Here is a 23,139-nt window from a genome sequence, read left to right on the forward strand (position 1 = left end):
CATCCTTCACAACTGACCACATGGTCTTAGTTTTATCCTGCGAATTAGCTATTCTGTTTGCATATCATATACTCTTTGCCTTCGTAATAACATTTTAAGCACCTTATAGTACTGTTTGTAATGAGCTACTGTAACTTGATTGTGACTACTTCTAACATTTCGACATAATTCCCGCTTTGTTCTACATGATATCCTTATCCCACTAGTCAGCCACCCAGGCTGCCTTTTGCTGCTAGTATGCCATCTAGAACATTCAAATGGAAAGTAACTCCCATAGAGAATGAGAAATGTGTTAAGAAAAGCATTATATTTATCAACTGTGTTATTGGCAATATAAATATCCTGCAATTCTTGTTCCTTGACAGGGTTAAGATAAAACTCTCTATTGCTGTTGTATTAACTTTCCTACATAGTTTGTAATTATATGTGACATTTGTTTGAGTACTAAAGCCTTTTAGTGATAAAATTTGTGCATCATGGTCTGAAAGGCCATTCACCCTTTTACCAACAGAATGCCCATCTGGTAATGAAGAATGAATAAAAATATTGTCTATGGCTGTGCTACTGTTCCCCTGCACCCTAGTTGGAAAAAATACAGTCTGCATCAGATCATATGAATTTATGAGATCTACCAATATCCTCTTTCTTGCACCATCATATACAAAATTTATATTGAAGTCACCACATATAACTAATTTCTAGTACTTCCTACAAAGTCAATCAAGAACCCTCTCTAGCTTTAGGAGAAATGCTCTGAAGTCAGAGTTAGGGGACCTATAAACAACAACAATTAGAAGTTTAGTTTCACTAAATTCAACTGCCCCTGCACAACATTCAAGTATCTGTTCAGTGCAGTGCCATGATACGTCTATGGACTCAAATGGAATACTGTTTTTTACGTACATAGCCACTCCCCCACCCCGCAAGGACCTCCTTGAAAAACAGCCAGCTAATCTGTATCCTGGTAAAGGAAGCATCTGAATCATCACATTATTTAAGTGGTGCTCTGATACACCAATAATTGCAGAGTCAACATCTATAAGCAGTTCACTACCTTTATCTCTAATATCTCTTATGTTTTGATGAAATATGCTAATTCCTTCTCTATTTGGAAACATTACATCTCCTGAAGGTGAGCCCTTAGTTAGAGAGACCTCTTTTAAGCAGGTATACCTATCAGCTGACTTCAATCTAAAAAAGGTGCAGCTCTAACACCAACTACTACAGGAATTTTTCCATGAGTGACACCACCACCACCACCACCACCACCACCACCACCACCACCACCCACTACACTGTCACCTATAAGCTTAGCCAGCCTCCCCTGCCCATACCTATTAAGGTGCAGGCCATGCCTAGTGAATCCCAATCTGCAGATAGACCCAACTGGCACCACTGAGATGTGACCCATGCCCTCTCCCATCAGCACTCTCCCCAGCCTCATGTTAATGCGCCTAACAGCCGCATTAAGATGAGGCCAATCGTGATGCTGAAACAGTAGCACAAAATGCCCATTACTGTAGTGCCACCAGTTTGAGTAGCTATCTTGCATGTGCGATACTACCATGTGCGTATCGCTGTGAAATGACTGTTGTCATCTCCTTGTAGAGAAAATAGTCCTGATGATACTGTGAAAAATGGACCTTGTAATGCTTGATTATGGTTAGGTTGTATAAGTCTGTGATCTGCTCTTATCACAGTTACTCTGGGTGCAAGAAGAATGGCTGTATTAAGTGGTGGTATTTGTATAGGGTTAAAAGGTTTAATTCCTATTGGTGGTCGTAGTATTCCTAATTCAATAGTAGGTGCCAGTCTTTTACTTAAAAAAGCTCAGAAGGATGACACATACAGCGGGACCTCACATGAGTAAGAAAACACAGCAGATGGAGGACAGTAACACGAGAATAACCCAAGTGGCAAGCAGTTTGATGACACCTCTTTGAAGGTACTCAGAAGGGATCTCAACTTCGCAATGACTCCAAGAAATGTGCCCATTTCAGGTTTCATCAACACAGTGGAGCAAGTATTGAATGTTTTCCACCAAATGTGGCAGAAGAAATTCTTCTGGAGACCTGCACTTCACTTTCTAGTGATGAGGTCATTGCATTCAAGAGGCTGTGGCAGACACCAACATCATGGTGTTGGCAGCAGACAAAGGGAACTCTACAGTCATTCTGGAGTGCACTGGTTATGATGAGAAAGAGTGTCAACTTCAGGGGGAACACAATATAGACTTTTGGGATGTGACTGTAAGAGCGAAGTGGACAAGAAAAACAGGGCTGCCTTGTAGGAAACCAGTATGCCTGAGAAGGTCATTAAACAACTACGAATAAGACCACCATTTTCATCTATACTATTTGGGTAGCTGAAAGTACATGAAAAAAGGTCATGCCACTGTGTCCAATTGTCAGCAACAATGGCACATCAACAACCAACAACCAAGTACTTTAAGAAATAGCCATTCTGATATGTTGAGAAGTGTATTCACCATACCCATCTTTCAACATCTCAAGTAACTACTTATCACAGAATATGATAAAATGGTCAATTTTGATGTGGTATCCCTATTTGTTACGGTGCCAGTGAAAGATTCATTAGAACAGACTGCAGAGAAATTTGATGATGCTTTGGTGGACCTATTAGGCATATTTTCTGTATAGGGGCCAATATTACGACAGAAAGTATAGCCATGGGCAGCTCTCTTGTCTCCAGTGGTTGCCAGTATTTTCATGGAGAGATTTCCAAGGGGATGTTAGAGACAGCTAGATGCAAACCCACTTGCTTTGTTGGGTGTGTGGATGATACCATTGTGATCTGGCCTCATGGCAGGGATAGGTTCAATGAGATCCTGGAACTTGTGAACTCACACCATCCAAATATTAGTAAAACTTCATTGTAGATCACCATCAGCTGTCTATTTTTATGCTCAATACTACTAGTTTCAATCAGCCAACCATTATCAAGCCAAAGCAAAGTGTAACCAGATTGTCACTACAACATTTGAAGCAAACAACTTCAGTGCAGGTTGTAAAACATACCCAAATATTAAGTTCACCATGGAACTGGAAAAAGATGGCCTGTTGCCATTTCTGGATGTACTTGTCAAAAGCAAAGCAGATGGCTAGTTTGATCACAGTGTGTGTTTCAGACCTACACACAATGATTTATACCTGCAAGCCAGCAGCCGTCACCACCCAAGTGCAGAAGAATGGAGTTTCCAAGACACTGGTCCACAAGGCACACAGAATGTCAGACTCTCATAGTTTGACAGTAGAAACTGAGCATCCACGACCATTGTTCTGCAAGAATGGATACATGGCCAAACAGCAGTTGTTTTTGTGTTCTAAAATAAAACAAAACAAACAACAATAGCCAAACAGATTCAGAAGGCTCTGCAACCAGCCACTGTCACATAATCCACAAGAAGAGCAAGGTGAGGCAAAGACTGTGGTGCACCTGCCTTATGTAGTGTCTGTTTCTGCAAAAATCAGCAAAATTCCCAGGAAGTACAATATCAAGTGTTACTTCTGTCCATGTACGTAAATGAGGGCTACTAGGAAATGTGGAACACAGCCTGGGGCTACGAAGACCAGGAATTTATAATAAAGCTTACCAATGTGGCATGTTGTACATTGCTAGAATAGTGGATATTAGAGGCACCCAAACTAAGACAAGCAACCAAATTAGCCAATGCTGAGCACTGTCTGGAATGCAACCATTTCATCAATTATGATTTAATGATCTGGAACAGATCCCCAGATATTGGTACAGTGTTATAAGAGAGTTTGTAGAGATAAAGGTGATGGAAGACCTCATTAATCATGACAAACTACACTGGGCCGAAAACAGAATGCCAGCATGCAGAAGGTTGCATGGGACCAAAGTCTAACACCAACACTCGGTGTTGCGCATTGAAGAGTAGACTGCAGAGAGAACAGCTGGAACCACAGGGAACCTGTGCTGACCTGAAATGGGAACACCTAAAGACGCTGCTAATGGAAGAAGACTGCAGGTGGATTGCCTGGAACTGATGATGGAGGAGGAATTGTGCACGTATAAATACTGGACCCATTCCACTCAGCAAGCAATCTGAGGTAGCACCTGCTAAAGATAACAAGTCACGCTGTCAAAATATTGTGCAAGAATGACTTTGATATCCGGCAGAAAACCTGACACCACAAGACGTCAGGAGAGGAAATGACTATTGGTGGTACATGGTACACTGCACCATGCACTGTAGAGTGGCTTGCGGAATATGTATGTTGATGTTGATGTAGATGTAGAGACCCCATCTGTAATGTTTGGCCACCTGTTCGAAATCATTCTATTTGATGCCACTTCAGCAACTTGTGTATCAATGGTGAAGAGGACATACATCCATTCCTGAATGGAGAAGCTCACTGACCCTGCTGGGAACCAAACCGGGAGCCCTATAATCGAGAATCAGCAATGCTAATCACAAGACCACGTGTTGCTGACTTAGTAGGAAAAGACTGTAGGTTATACCAGTGGGCATGCTTTCAGAATGAAGCAGAAGCTAGTAAATGCAGTTAACACCCACTTTATTACCAGCAACAGATGGATAACAACAGAAATGCATGTGCACAGTAAAATTGTTTGTAGTCGACTTAGCAGGCTATAATGTCAAAGATACTCCTCCCTGTGGGAGGACTAAACTTGTATCGCTGCAAAGAGGCTCATTTGTGTGATATTTTATACATCATCGTTCATCAGTGGTGAAGTCCCCACAGAGCACACATCCCCCTCATCTCCCCCCCTCCCCCACTCCCCCAGCATGGATTACAAACAGAAGGAATTCAATGCGGGTCGCAGCTGCTGACCTGCTCTTCGAACAGTTGTTCACGACCAGTTACGCTCTAGTGGGCTACAAGACAGGACACAACTGGACCGATTCCAGGATTGCTGGTTGACATCAAAGTTCTCGAGTCGTGGTGGCGGAATGTTCAGTTATGGTGGTGATGAAAGAGACGGTGTGATGTTTCTTCATGCCTGATTGCTGTAGCAGTTTTTCCTAGGAGCAGTGGTGGTTAGAAAACCACTGGGTGATAAACGTGACCTTATCACCTCCTGTTCAACACCATTGTGTAGCTTATCATGGCGAGTGAACTGCTGGGAAGTAAAACATCTCTCGACTTTCTGTTTCTCACACTGTCCTTAAACAATGACATAACCATACAACAGATTTGCACTTATTTCATTTGTCTGGAATTGCTGCACATCAGGGCACACATCAAAACTGTTGATAGTATTCTGAATGTTTGATGTTCCATTGTGCCCTGTAGCAACATAAGTCTTGTCTTCTGCCCAAAAAGCCCTTTTATTATCTGTGTTGGTTATATCTCACCAAATCCAGGAGGGCTTGAGATGATGCATGGAGAAGGTGACCAACTTCTGATGTAGTAGTATGTCGAGGCTGTTGTCTCCGCATTGAGTGCCCAATGTGGTCCAGAATGTCGTGGCTGCACTGCTGGTCTCATTGTATCATCTTGTAACAAGACATACTTAAAGTTTGCTAGAGCCTTGTGCAGAAAAATGTTTGGTGAGCTATGTGACGAGGATAGTGGTATTCTTATGTTGTTTCTTGGTAGCTTTGTTCAAATGGCTCTGAGCACTATGGGACTTAACTTCTGAGCTCATCAGTCCCCTAGAACTTAGAACTACTTAAACCTAAGTAACCTAAGGACATCACACACATCCATGCCCAAGGCAGGATTCGAACCTGCGACCGTAGCGGTCGCACGGTTTCAGACTGTAGCGCCTAGAACCGCTTGGCCACTCCGGCCAGCGGTAGCTTTGTAATGGCTGGTGGTTATACTGGGGAGATGAAAGCTGCAGCTAGGTTGAGAGACTCCCTGTATAAAATCTCTGACAAAGAGGCTCACAGGTCTTCTTTGCATGCAGAGCAAACACTCAGTAGAATCCAAGGTAAGGACTTTATCCACTGGCCCATATGACACAAGTGCTGCCTGAGTGTTGGATGCCAGCATTCCAGAAGTCCATCGCTCTGCAGATGGTAAGCTATGGTATGGTAGCACTGAACATTGCAAATATTACATAGCTTGGACAACAGTACAGATTCAAATTGGCAATCCTGGTTGGTAGTCATGGATGCTAGGCAATCAAAATTCAATATCCACAATTGTACAAATGCCCTTGTCATTTTTTTCCATCATTATGTCCCGTGAGGGTGTCGCTTCAGCCCAGCAAGTGATATGCTTGATCGCAGTAATCTTTAAATTCCCATAAAGAGCTGACCAGATTGACGTAGAAATGTTATTCTTGGCTCTTAGGCATTTTGTATCACCTGTGCATTGGATGTGCATGGCAAGTCATGCAGGTTTGAGCCCAAGTTTGCAGTCTTGCTTCATATCAGACCAGACAGATCAGTTTGTAACAAGCTTAGTAGTAGGAAATACCCCAGGTGCCACAAGCAGAAAATTTATTGGAGACAGGCTTTCTCTTATTTAGTGGGACTAGTGGGTGGAGGCAGTGTTGTGATATGTCATACCAGACTTGCATGGAAGAATGAGGGATGGTGCATTAATTTCAAACCTGTTATAGTATCTTGTGGAAGATTGCAGATTTGCAGCTTCTGTTTTTGAGCCTTGGCAAAGTCTCGAAGTTGATGTCAACCAACAGTGCATTTACTCAAGATAGGTAAGCCACAATGACATTGTCTGCACCCCTTGAGGTGGGGTGTTGAATGTCAGTGGTAAATTGTGCAACATACACTCCTGGAAATGGAAAAAAGAACACATTGACACCGGTGTGTCAGACCCACCATACTTGCTCCGGACACTGCGAGAGGGCTGTACAAGCAATGATCACACGCACGGCACAGCGGACACACCAGGAACCGCGGTGTTGGGCGTCGAATGGCGCTAGCTGCGCAGCATTTGTGCACCGCCGCCGTCAGTGTCAGCCAGTTTGCCGTGGCATACGGAGCTCCATCGCAGTCTTTAACACTGGTAGCATGCCGCGACAGCGTGGACGTGAACCGTATGTGCAGTTGACGGACTTTGAGCGACGGCGTATAGTGGGCATGCGGGAGGCCGGGTGGACGTACCGCCGAATTGCTCAACACGTGGGGCGTGAGGTCTCCACAGTACATCGATGTTGTCGCCAGTGGTCGGCGGAAGGTGCACGTGCCCGTCGACCTGGGACCGGACCGCAGCGACGCACGGATGCACGCCAAGACCGTAGGATCCTACGCAGTGCCGTAGGGGACCGCACCGCCACTTCCCAGCAAATTAGGGACACTGTTGCTCCTGGGGTATCGGCGAGGACCATTCGCAACCGTCTCCATGAAGCTGGGCTACGGTCCCGCACACCGTTAGGCCGTCTTCCGCTCACGCCCCAACATCGTGCAGCCCGCCTCCAGTGGTGTCGCGACAGGCGTGAATGGAGGGACGAATGGAGACGTGTCGTCTTCAGCGATGAGGGTCGCTTCTGCCTTGGTGCCAATGATGGTCGTATGCGTGTTTGGCGCCGTGCAGGTGAGCGCCACAATCAGGACTGCATACGACCGAGGCACACAGGGCCAACACCCGGCATCATGGTGTGGGGAGCGATCTCCTACACTGGCCGTACACCACTGGTGATCGTCGAGGGGACACTGAATAGTGCACGGTACATCCAAACCGTCATCGAACCCATCGTTCTACCATTCCTAGACCGGCAAGGGAACTTGCTGTTCCAACAGGACAATGCACGTCCGCATGTATCCCGTGCCACCCAACGTGCTCTAGAAGGTGTAAGTCAACTACCCTGGCCAGCAAGATCTCCGGATCTGTCCCCCATTGAGCATGTTTGGGACTGGATGAAGCGTCGTCCCACGCGGTCTGCACGTCCAGCACGAACGCTGGTCCAACTGAGGCGCCAGGTGGAAATGGCATGGCAAGCCGTTCCACAGGACTACATCCAGCATCTCTACGATCGTCTCCATGGGAGAATAGCAGCCTGCATTGCTGCGAAAGGTGGATATACACTGTACTAGTGCCGACATTGTGCATGCTCTGTTGCCTGTGTCTATGTGCCTGTGGTTCTGTCAGTGTGATCATGTGATGTATCTGACCCCAGGAATGTGTCAATAAAGTTTCCCCTTCCTGGGACAATGAATTCACGGTGTTCTTATTTCAATTTCCAGGAGTGTAGTTGAGGTGGTGGATATGACAATGAGAATAGTTTTTTTACCAGATTGCATATGCAATCTGCTAGTGTTCTGTGGAATCTCCTGGTAGTCGGTGGTACTTGCAAATTGTGAGCAGCTTACCCTCGATGTCATCCTTGAAGTTTTGCACTGCCTGATACACATCTATCAGTTCTCTATCATAAGCCAACCACATGTATTGAGACTCAGTTAGCTTCTGTGAGAAGAAATTTAAGGGTTGTCACTCACCTATGACTGTCTGCTGAAGAATAGTACTCACTGCAGTTTCACTCATGTCGGAGGTAATTGACAAGGAAGTTGCTGTAACCAGATGGGCTAACGTTGTCGTATGTAGCCAGCTGAGCGTAGTAATACAGTCAAAGGCCTGTTGCATTTTTGGAGTCTTAAGTGAGATCCTGTCTGCTATGTGTGTTTTTTCCAGACAACATATCCATGAATGGTGCCTCTATGGCTGCTGCTTGTGGCATGTGATGTCTGCAGAAAGTAATTGCCATAACTCATGGTAATTCATTGGATGTGGGAATCAATGGATAAGGTCTGTGCATTGGGTCATGGGTCAAAACCCAGCTTGACTGATGGACTGTCCTAGAAATGTTACTTCAGATTCTCGATGCTGGCACTTGTCGTCATTTATCACTATCCCAGAATGTTCAAAGGTCTCAAAATAAGTGTGATATATTCCTCATACTCTTGCAGAGATGCTGAAAAAACTTAAATATTGTCCAAGTGTGAGAAACAGAATGCAAATTTAAGGAGAATTTTATCAATCAAGTGTTGTCCCGTGTGAACTACATTTGCAGGCAAGCTTTTTTACAATCGAGAATGCTGAGCAAGGAAGCCCCTGCTAGAGTGTGAGTAAAATATTGGATGTTAGGTATTGGGTAATGGTCAGGTACTTTGTGAGCTTTCAGGGCCCAATAGTCCCCATGTAATCTGCATGTTCATCTTTCTTAGGAACTAAGAGTATGGCTGCTGCCCCTGGGCTGTCCAGTGACCTGGACTATGCCTGCTTACAGTAATTCGTAAATAGCAGTTATAGTTGCTCGTAATCTGTCATGTGCCAGTCAGTGTGCTTTGTGGTAGACCAGCGGTCCAGGTGTGGTGATAATTGTGTGCACAGTGTCATGATTAATCCCTGTCTGTGTATATAACACACACATAATGTGGGAAACACAGAAGGCAGATATAGGGGTTGCATGGACACTGTTAGAAAAGTTCATAGTACTGACCTGTGTTTGTGATGGGTCATGAGGTGGAGTACACCGTGTCTGTCTGTGTGTGATCAACTAATATCATGGCAGGTTCTATCTTGTTTACATAGGGTATTTGCAGATGGTGGTGCTGTTCCTGCTATAATGACTGTAGGTAAGATTACGTGGCATTAAGTTAATGAAAGTACTTGAGTTTTCAGTTTTAAATTCTCATTGTGTAGCCTGGGATTCTTCTTTTTTTACTTCTTCATAATGCTTTGCTACTGTTTCTAAATCAGATTCTAAAGCCCTATGGTCATTAAGTAGTTTCACGCAGATGTCATAGGTAGAGATCCTTCTTTACTTCTCCATAATTCATCATCATAGATTGTAATTCAGATTCTAAGCCCAATGGTCATTAAGAAGTTGCAGGTAGATGTCAAATGTCAAGATCAAAGGGGTTGTACTGTAGTAGTCCCTTGCAGAGCTGCATGTGAATGTGCTCATGGACTACCAACGATACTGAATGTCGACACTCTGCTGCTGGTTTGCCTGAGGATACCTTGTATTAGGTCATCAGAGAGATGAAATCGATGGAAAAAATGCACACCCAAGATCAGTTCATCAACACCTCTGACCACAAATGGCCATGAAAATGTATCATGCATCTCGAGGTCCATGATGCATGTGATGGTTCCAAATATTATGACATGAGTATCATTTTCAGTGCGCAGTTGGGCAGCAGATGTTGTAAGTTCCACTTGTTGTTCTCTGCAAGTAGTGCTCACTTCCGGGCCAGTATTGGAAAGAAAGTATTAATTTGTTGAGTTGTCTTTTTTATCAAGTGCAGTCTGCTACTGTCACTTGTAAATGGGGAAAAATAGTTTGGCCCTTGTGCTTTAGCTGTAGGCAGTTTTGTTGAGTTTTGTGATGTGGAGTGCCTATCACAGACTGTTGCTGGTTGTGTCGTGGGAAGCAGTTGTGTAAACAGTCACCGAAGTGTGTGTGAAACCAACACAGCTGCTGCCACACCCCTTTGTTGCTGTGAGGAATGTTATTTTTGGCCTTGGGTATGGCAGTTGCGGCTGGCTGAATGTCACCGCCCTCGCAGAGAGTGCTAGTCACATCACTCTGATAAGTCCACACAATCATTCGGGTCTCAAGAGCTTCTTATGGTTGGGGCCAGCATATCAGGCAAGGAATGTGCTGGCAGTGGCCATTGTTGCTCATTGCGTTTGACTACTTTTGTCACTGCTGTAGGATGCAAAGTCTGTCAGCCAGGAATAATTTGTGTTTCCTCATTTCATTTTCATGTGAAATCATTGCCATCTATATCTGAGATGGTAATGTGATTAACCAGAGTGTGCTGTCTGTCATTAGAGTGAAGTTCATTGATACACAGATATGTCTCCAATGCCAAGATGGTGTCCTGCTGCCCAATTTTTCCTCATAAATTACTTGTTGAAGCTGCTACTCTGGTGTCTTGGGAAGTTAGCGGAGCAGTGCTGCCTTTGCAGTGTGAAATTTGCCTTCAGCCAGAGGTGCTTGTATACCATCACCAATGATGTGGATGTGATCTCCTGTGTTGACCCCCTGTGTTGCTTAGTAGGACCACAAACTTGGAAGTGTCATAACTGTATAGTATGCCATAACTGTACAGTATAGTATAACTGTATAGTATGAATTTGATGATCGTGATCAATGTTCCCAGCTGTTCTGGTTGGAAGGTCAGTGGTTTAGGTTTGAAACTCTGATACCATAGGGAGCATTGATGTGGGGGAGTGGAACATGTTGGTGGTTTTACTGGACATAATTTGATTTCATTGTTTATTAATAGAAACAGAATTTGAACATTACACATTATTGTAAAGCAATTTTGTTATACTGTACCATAACACAATTTAATCTCCAGATATATTTCATCACATTTGGCAATTAAAAAAATAAATAAATGAAGAAACCTTCTGTCTTTCAGTGATAGTGAAATTATTGCTGTAATCTTTCAGGCACATTATGAAGAAACAACACTCAGCCACCTGGTTCTTGGAGAAAGATGGACATATTAATAACCTGAATACACAGTATTATTGACACACATACACACACACACACACACACACACACACACACACACACACAAAAGCAATTAAATCATCTTTGCAACCAGTGGCACTTTCTCCTTAAGAACCACAAGGCATTTACAAGTAGCCAGCTATTTCTTTAAAAATAAATCTTTGATGTAAAACTCTTGAAAAACATATATAACAAATACAAAACAACTGGCTTGGTGCACGTGGAAGTCTTCACATAACCTTGCCACAATTGTCACTTTACTCAATCCAATGGTGGCAACCTGAGATCAGTAGCTTCACATATTTTGAACCATCTGTTAGACAGTCTCAGCACTACCAGTGCAATAAACATTTAAAAGTAATTGAATGGAGGCCAGCTTCATAATTTAACTTGGCAATAACACATCACTTAAAAGACAAATGGTTACACGCATATGTAACAAAAGACAAGCCAAACATAACACCAATTTCTAAATGGGGCGAATGAGAAAGAAACTTGACATTCCAAAGTAAGCCTCTGCACTTATGCTAGAAACCAAAGTGTTTACATACACATTTTTAGATGGACGCAAGGTCTCTTGGACCATGAGCAGATGACACACCGAGAGTCTTCTTGTGTGGCCCAGCCGGCTGGGACTCGCGTGGGTTTACGAACTGATTTGGCTGGGTCATTCTCAATATAGATAGAATGGTAAAATCACATGAAATGGTGCCATATGGACAGGAATTAGCTGGTGGAATATTGTCTTGTTGGCATGGGGGAGATTTGCCTTGTTGCCATCACCAAGGACGTGGAAAGGCATTACACATTATTCATCCACACATTCACCATTGTTGTCAATGGTAAGACACATCAGAATGTTACTTTCATGTTTCAAATAAATTGTAGGTGGATCCAAGGGGAAGAAAATGTTATGCAAGTCACTGTTTTGTCCAAATTGTTCGAAAATATGGTGATCATGGAACAGCCCCATTGTGAAAGTGAACACAATCTGACAGAGTACACTTATTACATTGAAGTTAATGTTGCTGTTCATTGTGGGGACGCCACTGCAGATTATTCCAGTAGGGAATGCTTGCAGAATTAAGTGAAATGCTGGAAATGCAATTGACACACACTTTTATTATAGGAATGGATGTACAACAGAAATGCATGTGTCCAACACAATAGTACGTAGCAGACTGAATAGCCTAGAGTGCCAAAGATATTCCTCCTTGTGGGAGGGCTAAACTCCCATTGAGGTGAGGTCCCCACAAGTCTCTAAAACATAGTAACTCAAATCGCTTATTCACTCTCAGTTCACTATGAAATTCTTAGACAAATCATACTTGAAAATATTCTAGCTCCAACTGCATTTGCAAGAGCAATGAAATACTGTGCATAACACAGTAATTGAGGCACTTCCATTGTTGCTAAGTCATTCATTATTGATACTTTCAAAGCTAAATTATAGTGACTTTATTAGAAGAGTAATTGTCGATATAGGTTGAATCATTCTCAAAACTAAAAGAGTAGCCCTTCTTTGTAGCCCACATCAAGTTTACAGGAGCTATTGGTAAACGACTCAGCAAGAACAATCCTAGACATTTATTAAATGGTACATCATAAAATGTTAGAAGCCTTAAATTAATGATAAGCACAAGTATTCACTTCACTACATTACTCCCCCCCCCCCCCCCCCCCCCCTCTCTCTCTCTCTCTCTCTCTCTCTCTCTCTCTCTCTCTCTCTCTCTCTCTCTCTCTCTCACACACACACACACACACACACACACACACACATGTTTCTACTGAACTGTTTGCCTATTGCCTATGAAGAGGTAGCTACTTTTGTCTATGGTGAGCTTTGCAGTAGCATGTTGTAAGACAGAACTGATGAAATAAAGAAGGGTCCACTTTTCTGTGTAGCTACAGATGTTGTTAGCAAATAGTTCTTCGGCCTGAATCCCATATTCAGAACACTCTTGGGAGTTGTCCCGCTGAGAAGAGTTTGACAATAATTGCATTTACTTCTAATGAACGTCAACAGTATCAAAGTTTGTGCTGTACTGTTGTTAAGGTTTATCACATGTTGTTTTGATGTTATTTTTGCTATATCAAAGAAACACAGTTTGTTCTTATTAAATATTCTTTGTGTTCGAGAATAGGCTTTCAGTGTTAAGCTGTGTTTAATTCATGGAGTGTACAGTCTCTTTATGTTTCTCCCTTCAGTCAACATTCTTAGTTATCATTGTCTGTCTTCCCCCTCCCCCTTTCATGCCTCCTCTTCTGTCTGTACACCTCATTTCAAAAGCTTCTATTCTCTTCTTGTCTGTACTCTTGATCGCTCACATTTCGTTTCTGAAACAGGACTATGCTTCAGACAAATATTTCAATCAAGACCTTGCTTCTTTGATGTTGGCAAGTTTCTCTTTTTCAGATGTGTTGTTCTTGCTGTTGCCAATCACATTGTTTGTCCTCTCTATCGAGCAAGATAGTGCAGTGGTTAGCAGACTGGACTCATATTCAGGGGACAATGCTTCAAGGCCGCATCTGGCCACCCTGATTTAGGTTTTCCATGATTTCCCAAAATCACTTCAGGCAAATGCCAGGGTGGTTCCTTTGAAAGGGCACAGCAAACTTCCTTCCCCATCCTTCCCTAATCTGATGGGACCAATGATCTCATTGTTTGATCTCCCCACCCCCAAAATTAACCAAGCAACCAACAATCCTCTCTACTTCAGTCATAATCAGTTATGTTACTACCCAAATAGAAAAACACCAATAATTTTTGTGTCAAATCCACTTCCTTCAGCATCACTTGATTTAACCAACTACATTCCATCGCCTTTGTTTTAGTTTCGTTTATATTCAGCTTATAATCTCTTTCCAAAACACCACATCATGTTCTTTCAATCTCTCTAACTTCAGTCAGTTTTCTGAACAAGTTGTAGGTAGTGTTTTGCTCATATGTTTTATCCCTACTATCTTCACTTCAAAGAATGTATTCCAGTCAACATGGTGAAAACCTTTCTCTAAATCTACAAATGTGTTAAATGTAGGTTGGCATTCCATTAGTTTATCTTCTAAGACATGGTGGAGTGTCAGTATTGTTTCATGTGTTCCTGCACTCTCTGGAACTCAAACAGGTCTCATCTGAGGCTGATTTCTGCCAGTTTCTGTAAATTAAATGCCCTCTACTCCAGGGGCCATGTCTTGTCTTGGGTTTTTCAGTGATTTTTCAAATTCTTTTCACCATATGATATTGCTGTGATTTTCTAAAAGTGTTGGAGAGTGTCATCAGTAGGTGCTCAATTGAAGTATAGCAATCTCAGGGATATCGTTTGATGCAACACTTGAAAGCATTGTCAACAAGTAACTATTATTTATTATTATATCACTTACATCTTCCTTATATTATTCCTATCTCTTGAATTTATTACTGATGTAATGAACGATGCTTCTCTATGGTACTTCCTGGCAGATTAAAACTGTGTGCCCGACCGAGACTCGAACTCGGGATCTTTGCCTTTCGCGGGCAAGTGCTCTACCATCTGATCTACCAAAGCATGACTCAACGCCTGGTCCTCACAGCTTTACTTGTGCCAGTATCTCGTCTCCTACCTTCCAAACATTACAGAAGCTATTACTTAAATTGTGTTAAGTAGATGTCTTGTTTTATATGTTATTAATTTAGTGGAAATATTTCAAATAAATCCGAATAAAACTTAGTAAAAAAAAGAAAAAATTGAAATAGATAAACTTGGAACAGAACACGTGAATTACTTTCGTGTGATTTATTCTGCACTTGTATGACGGCAGGTGCTACTTCTCTTCCAGATTAATCATCTCATGATTTTGGCCGATAAGCTTAACTAATTTCATGTCCAATAAATTATATTAGCGATACCGTTTCGAAGAACGTCTCACCGTTACAGAAGTTAACTTTTAGGAAGCTACAGATACGCAGTAGGCAGCCACGTAGAGAGAAGCGAGTAGGGAAATCGCTACGAGAGAGAACTCCGTTGTTGTTGCTGTTGTGATGTCGCGGATGCATTTCGCATAAGTACGAAATAATCTATGGCTTTAGAAAACAGAGGACGGCCGCCAAAGGCATTGGAGAGTTGGCAGATCCGCTTCGTAAACTTCCAGACCCCTCCCACGACTTGCTTAAAAGCGTCGTCTTCCATCGTCGAAGCTTTGCATCTGCTGTCGGCGCGACTTTTCCTTGTACATTGGTTTGGAGATTTGTTTGACACGGCGGTTTGTGTTCGGTATTTCTGCAGCGCGTTGTGTGTAGTATTTCCGCTTCACTCCCAGGTGTATATTGCGTCATGAGGAAACTGCGAGCTTCGGGCTTTTCATGCAATTTCGTTAAAAGCGCAGGAAACGGTATCGTCGATGATAAGATAACCGCGTAGCCTTGCGATTGACCGTATTGTACAACTCGGAAGTGCACCATATCGTATTCTTGTCAGCTTGTGTGCGGGCAGACGTGCTTCTTGCAAGTAACGTCGTTACCACGCACTAGAAATAAGGGGGAAAAAAAATCAGAGATTACAACGTAAGGTGGAAGACGGTTATCGTGCGCGCGCACTTTATGACTGGAATGAGTTACAAGGACGCGGAACGTGTGCGAACTACGGCGTGTGACGACAGCGATTGTGAGTCGGAAACCGAATCACAGCTGGCGGATTGTGAATCACAAGATACGTCACTATACTACGATAATAAAAGGTAATGTTGCTAAAATAATGATGGCGCACATAGCAAATGATTTCCGATTAACAAGCTTATTTCTAACTACAATTTCTGCAAACTCAATCACAGATTAATTTTATTCCTTTTGCAACTATACGTTGCTTAGCAAACGTCGTTGTCATTGGGTGATGCAGCATAAGGATAACCGGCTGAGAGGAGTAACCTTGACATTTAAGCCGCGGCCAGTAGAACTGCACAGCTGCAACTATCGCAGGAATTGCGGAAGCAATATTATCAGTGCTTAAAACAGACGTTTCAAAACACTTCAACCAAATTTTTTGAGTGAGAAATTGCAACAATGTAATGCAACAGTATCTACTAAAAAAAACGGCGCGGCTTGCGGTACTGTTATGTTTTAAATATTTCTTGAAATTATCGTTGCACTTCATTCACAAATAGTACAGACAGACGTCAATAGAAATGATAAATACTCGAAATTCACCGATTATCTTCGATAGACAGAACAACGCCGTGGACAGGCCGACAATTGCTCAGTACTTGGCCATAAGTCCGGCCCGGCTGCTTCCATCAGGGGCACTATTTAGCACTATATGAGGAATTAATTAATTAATTTATTTTTTAGGTATGTAAACTTTCTTTTCAAGTGTGAAATGGAGCTGCATAAACATTGGCAACTAAACGGAAAGAAAACGTTTCGTTTGTTTGTTGGCTTGATGTCAGCTAGCAACTTCCCAATTTTTTCCCCATTTCTAAAATTGGAACAGTGCATCACAACTCTTTCTTGAATGATGCTATTAGTAAATGCTCATAAGTAAATAAAAGTTACGGAGATATGCGTATCATTTGCTGGTCAGAGTTCTAAAATACGCTACACTTACATCGCTTTTAGCAACTAGATTTATTGTTTTTCTTCTCAGTTGTATTTTTATCAGGCGCTTACCATCGTCAGTAAAATTGCTTACTTCTCAGTTGTTTTCACGATTAAGTTAGTAAACAAACTGTAAAGACGAGACATGAGCCGTGCTTGGGTAGCTCAGTTGGAAGAGCACTTGCCAGCGAAAGGCAAATTTTCCTGATTCGAGTCCTTGCCCGCTACACAGTTTTAATCTGCCAGAGATATAATATTCTGTTTGTTTATAGTGCAGAAAAAGTAATTACTTTTTGGTATCGACATCAAACAGGAAATTATGGTGTAGAAGATATGTTTTTCTACAGGCTGTTGAAATCCATGCCTAAAAGAATATAGTTTATAATCAGAGGCCCAGTTCTCGATGCTGTACGTACGTGCGTAAACCTTAGTAGTTAAGTAATTTATCTTCATAATTACTCGTAAACCCTGAAATCAATGCTAGTTACCGCACGTTTCAAGAATTTTATTCACCATAGATCATTTTACAATGATATTGGCTTCGTCATACAAGATGTACTAGTACATACAGAATAACAAAATAAACTTCTGTCAATACATTATAAATACATTTGAAGCATGGCAGTGTACCAAATTACAAAGGATAGCTTTTAAAAGCTAACGCAACAAGCTATCTTATAATCTAATATAATAAGGTATTTTATTGTTTATAGTATAAACTTTGTAATTACACACGATTAACCACAGCACAAAATAATATGTTTAACTACAGACAACTTTTAAATGCTTATATTCTCCTCAGGCATCTCAAAGAATTCTTTAATGTCATAGAATGGATGATCTGACAGACAGCTGTACCACTTAATTTTAAAAGAATTTGTATCCATAGACTGAACATGAATTGGCAGTTTATTGAACATTTTGAGTGGGTTAACTTTGTGGGAATTTCCTGTTCTCGCTAATCTGTGGCGCGGTATGTCTAAATTACCGTTCGCCCTGGTGTTGTGTTCGTGTATTTTCTTTCTGGCAATAAATTCTAAAATATTATTTTTAATATAGAGTACAGCCACATAGATGTATAAATTTATAATTGTAAGTATTCTGAGTCTGGAGAAAAGAGGACGACAGTGCTCCCTATGACCTCTTTTACATATTATACGTATGACTTTTTTTTTTTGTAATTTCAATACGTTTTTGATGTGAGGGGAGTGCCCCCATATAATAAGACCATATGAAATATGTGACTGGAGTAGCTCCGCTAGACTTATCTACAGTCTCGCAATACTATTCCAAGCAGTTGCTAGCAGACAGGAGTGTACGGCATCACTTAAGTAAGGTAATTAGCTAAAACAGAATGTTTCAAGTTAAGTAGTACTGTTACTCATAAAAATGAAGACTATGGAACATGCCAGGGAAAAGTTTGAAATTCGCGCCATCTATTGACGTCGCGTCCATGGGAGTGTTTCCGCAAATAAGTCTGCTGTTGTTTTGCTGCGATTAATGTATGCAACAGTAGCGGAAAAGACTTGGTTGTGAGGAATAGGAAAAATGGAATGGTATTAGACGTCATTGAAATCATGGATGCTACAAAAATTAGTGTGATTGATTCTTCGTCCACAACACAGCTCGTAAAGGAAGATCTCCCATTAATACCTAAACAAACGGATGATTGCTGTACAAGGTAAGAGTTAGAAAGTATTGACGTAGTACAATATTTTAGTGGGTTGGAAGTCATAATAATATTATTGTAACTCTTAAAAATAACCTCAAGTACCTAGATTAATAAGTTGCGTTTGACAGCTAAGGTTAGCTCGCCACCAGTGCATAAGTTCTTAAATTGTACTATTACAACTTTCAAACAGCAAATGAGATTTTCGAGTAAGGGTAGGCCAAGACCGCAAAGTAATACATAAATGACAATTTAGTTTGCAATGAGTTAGTTTGATTTTGCCGTGTTTTTCCACTCTCGAGTGTTACAGTACTAATTCATGCACACTGTCATAGAAACTCAGTGCCTAATTACAGACATCGATTACCATTTTCATTCTGATTTTCGAGTAGAACACCGGAGAATTGCTGGAAATTGCACAGAATAAAAATGATTATCTTACTCATTATTTATTTTTTATTGTTGTGGTGCATATTTTATACCAACTAATTTTGTTATTTTAGATGCTGCCATTCGATGTGGAGACGATGTTGCAGAGAACGAGAATTGAAACCAAGGACTATAGTAGTTGGAAGAACAAGTACAGAAAAATTTCCAGCAAATGTTATTCGCAATCAGAAGTACAATATTGTCACATTCTTGCCATTGGTAGGACGCCACTTTGTTTACTTGTTTTAATTACAAATTTGATAGGCCACTGTAATTGCAACTTAAGTTTATTTTACTCAACATTCTAGAGGAATACTGCACTTGAATTCAAATTAAAAGCAGCACTTCCATTGCAGGTGTTGTTCCAGCAGTTCAAGTTCTTTCTCAACTTGTATTTTTTGATAATGGCTACCAGTCAGTTCATTCCAGACATAAGGATTGGTTATCTTTACACATACTGGGGCCCTCTGGTAAGTTCTGGTTTATTATTTTTGTATCCTGTGTTGCTTATGAATTAAGGACTTTCAGAATTATCTATATTTTTTCACATGACACACTTTTGGGGGATTCCATTGTCACGGGTGGGACAGTTGCACTACGTTTTTCAACAGTCAGATGCTGATATAACATAAAGTATAAATAGAAATGAAGTAAAAATTGACTGGTTGCCTTACAAATAATTGTTTTACCTTCCCTTTAAATCTGAATGTCAGAAGTTTACAAATTGAGCTGTTATTCATCTTTAAAACTTAGTCACGGGTGGGACAGCAAATAGATGTAGCATTTATTTATTTATTTATTTATTTATTCATCCGTGGAACAATAAATATTGTATGGATGTCGTCTGATTACAACACATGAGCACACATACATTTACAATCAAACAGGTTTCTCATTACATAATATTTTGGTGATAATGTCATATGTTGCTAATAATCTACATCTATGTTAAATATTCTTTTACAGTGTAACAACTTTTACTTACTAAAAAGGTTTTAAGCTTTTGTCTGAAAGTGAGGGGCTCATTTATTTCTTTAATTTCTTGTGGTAAATTGTTGTACAGTTTTATCCCATTGTAAAATATACTTTTTTGCGTCTTTGCCTTGTTCTTTCTATCTACACTCCTGGAAATGGAAAAAAGAACACATTGACACCGGTGTGTCAGACCCACCATACTTGCTCCGGACACTGCGAGAGGGCTGTACAAGCAATGATCACACGCACGGCACAGCGGACACACCAGGAACCGCGGTGTTGGCCGTCGAATGGCGCTAGCGGCGCAGCATTTGTGCACCGCCGCCGTCAGTGTCAGCCAGTTTGCTGTGGCATACGGAGCTCCATCGCAGTCTTTAACACTGGTAGCACGCCGTGACAGCGTGGATGTGAACCGTATGTGCAGTTGACGGACTTTGAGCGAGGGCGTATAGTGGGCATGCGGGAGGCCGGGTGGACGTACCGCCGAATTGCTCAACACGTGGGGCGTGAGGTCTCCACAGTACATCGATGTTGTCTCCAGTGGTCAGCGGAAGGTGCACGTGCCCGTCGACCTGGGACCGGACCGCAGCGACGCACGGATGCACGCCAAGACCGTAGGATCCTACGCAGTGCCGTAGGGGACCGCACCGCCACTTCCCAGCAAATTAGGGACACTATTGCTCCTGGGGTATCGGCGAGGACCATTCGCAACCGTCTCCATGAAGCTGGGCTATGTTCCCTCACACCGTTAGGCCGTCTTCCGCTCACGCCCCAACATCGTGCAGCCCGCCTCCAGTGGTGTCGCGACAGGTGTGAATGGAGGGACGAATGGAGACGTGTCGTCTTCAGCGATGAGAGTCGCTTCTGCCTTGGTGCCAATGATGGTCGTATGCGTGTTTGGCGCCGTGCAGGTGAGCGCCACAATCAGGACTGTATACGACCGAGGCACACAGGGCCAACACCCGGCATCATGGTGTGGGGAGCGATCTCCTACACTGGCCGTACACCACTGGTGATCGTTGAGGGGACACTGAATATTGCACGGTACATCCAAACCGTCATCGAACCCATCGTTCTACCATTCCTAGACCGGCAAGGGAACTTGCTGTTCCAACAGGACAATGCACGTCCACATGTATCCCGTGCCACCCAACGTGCTCTAGAAGGTGTAAGTCAACTACCCTGGCCAGCAAGATCTCCGGATCTGTCCCCCATTGAGCATGTTTGGGACTGGATGAAGCGTCGTCTCACGCGGTCTGCACGTCCAGCACGAACGCTGGTCCAACTGAGGCGCCAGGTGGAAATGGCATGGCAAGCCGTTCCACAGGACTACATCCAGCATCTCTACGATCGTCTCCATGGGAGAATAGCAGCCTGCATTGCTGCGAAAGGTGGATATACACTGTACTAGTGCCGACATTGTGCATGCTCTGTTGCCTGTGTCTATGTGCCTGTGGTTCTGTCAGTGTGATCATGTGATGTATCTGACCCCAGGAATGTGTCAATAAAGTTTCCCATTCCTGGGACAATGAATTCACGGTGTTCTTATTTCAATTTCCAAAAGTGTAGATTGAGGTGGTGACAAGCTCTTGTTTCATGGTCATGTATTAGGCTGTTTGTGTTGTACATGTTGAGATTTTTCTTAATGAACATTATGTTCTGAAAGATATACTCACAAGAAACAGTTAGAATTCCTAGCTTTCTAAATAATTCTAGACAGTGGGCCCTGTTGTTGCTATTTGTTATTATCCTTATAGCTCTTTTTTGTACTTTGAACACAGTTTGTAAGTTACTGGCACTTGTTCCCCAAAACATGATCCCATAGCTGAGGATTGTGTGTAGATATCCGTAATATGTTATTTTAAGACAGGTATTATTGCATACCGGTGCGAGGATTCTAAGAGCATAGCATGCTGTGGATAATTTCTTTGCCAAAATGTTGACATGGTTTGTCCATTTCAGTTGGCTGTCTACATTCATCCCTAAGAATTTGGTACTTGTTACACATTCTAATTCATTATTATTAACTTTTATTCTAGTGGCATTGTGTTTTTTGTTCAGTTGGAAGTTAATATAGTTAGTTTTCTTTACATTTAGGGTTACTTTATTTTTTTAATGACCAGCCGTGGACATCATTGAGAGCCTCGTTTGCTCTTTCTGACAGTTGTGTTGGATTTTCACCTGTTATTACTATGTTGCTGTCATCAGCAAAAAGTATTTTTTCGCCATGTCTGATACTTTGTGGGAAGTTGTTAATGTATATAAGAAACAATATTGGGCCTAATACACTTCCCTGTGGGACGCCTATATTCACATTTTCTGGGTCAGACAGGTGTTTTATAAGGGAATTGTTTGAAACTTGTGATATCTCAACTCGTTGAACTCTGTTTTCCAAGTATGATTTGAACCACTTCTTTGTCACACCTCTTATTCCTATTTGCCCTAATTTATGACCGAGCGGGGTGGCGCAGTGGTTAGACACTGGACTCGCATTCGGGAGGACGACGGTTCAATCCCGCGTCCGGCCATCCTGATTTAGGTTTTCCGTGATTTCCCTAAATCACTCCAGGCAAATGCCAGGATGGTTCCTCTGAAAGGGCACGGCCGACTTCCTTCCCAATCCTTCCCTAATCCGATGAGACCGATGACCACGCTGTCTGGTCTCCCTCCCCAAACCAACCAACCAACCAACCTAATTTATGAAGTAAGATTTTGTGGTCAACTGTATCAAAGGCCTTGGACAAGTCTAAAAAGATACCACTTACATTTTCACCTTTGTCCAGTGCTTCTAAAATTACTTTAGTGAACTGTGCTATAGCATATTGTGTGCCTTTTCCGGGCCTAAAACCAAATTGGTCATTGGAAAGAAGATTATATTTATTCAGGTAATTTAGCAGTCTCTTTTTGACTAGTATTTCTATTATTTTAGAAATGATAGACAGTATAGAGATCGGCCTGTAGTTCTCTACATTTTCCACATCTCCGTTTTTAAGGATAGGTATAACTTTTGCTTGTTTTAGGTACTCCGGAAAGTATCCAGATTCGA

At 42.1% G+C, this 23,139-nt stretch overlaps 1 protein-coding gene across 3 annotated transcripts in view; it reads left to right on the top strand.

Annotated features, from left to right (window-relative positions):
- The window catches only part of LOC126416765 (probable phospholipid-transporting ATPase IIB), a 173,583-nt gene that overhangs the window by 25,248 nt on the left and 125,196 nt on the right, over nt 1–23,139 (top strand). Inside the window, exons 1-3 of one of the 3 annotated variants that reach the window (XM_050084608.1) lie at nt 16,022–16,167; nt 19,193–19,337; nt 19,475–19,588. In XM_050084608.1, the coding sequence (XP_049940565.1) occupies nt 16,031–16,167; nt 19,193–19,337; nt 19,475–19,588 (396 nt within the window). In that variant the 5' untranslated portion in view covers nt 16,022–16,030. Of the gene's footprint in view, nt 1–16,021; nt 16,168–18,505; nt 18,702–19,192; nt 19,338–19,474; nt 19,589–23,139 lie in introns of those variants that run through there. The other 2 variants (XM_050084609.1, XM_050084607.1) reach the window with 2 other exon arrangements.

The sequence above is a fragment of the Schistocerca serialis genome, chromosome 8 (assembly GCF_023864345.2).
Source record: "Schistocerca serialis cubense isolate TAMUIC-IGC-003099 chromosome 8, iqSchSeri2.2, whole genome shotgun sequence".
Lineage (NCBI taxonomy): Eukaryota > Metazoa > Arthropoda > Insecta > Orthoptera > Acrididae > Schistocerca > Schistocerca serialis.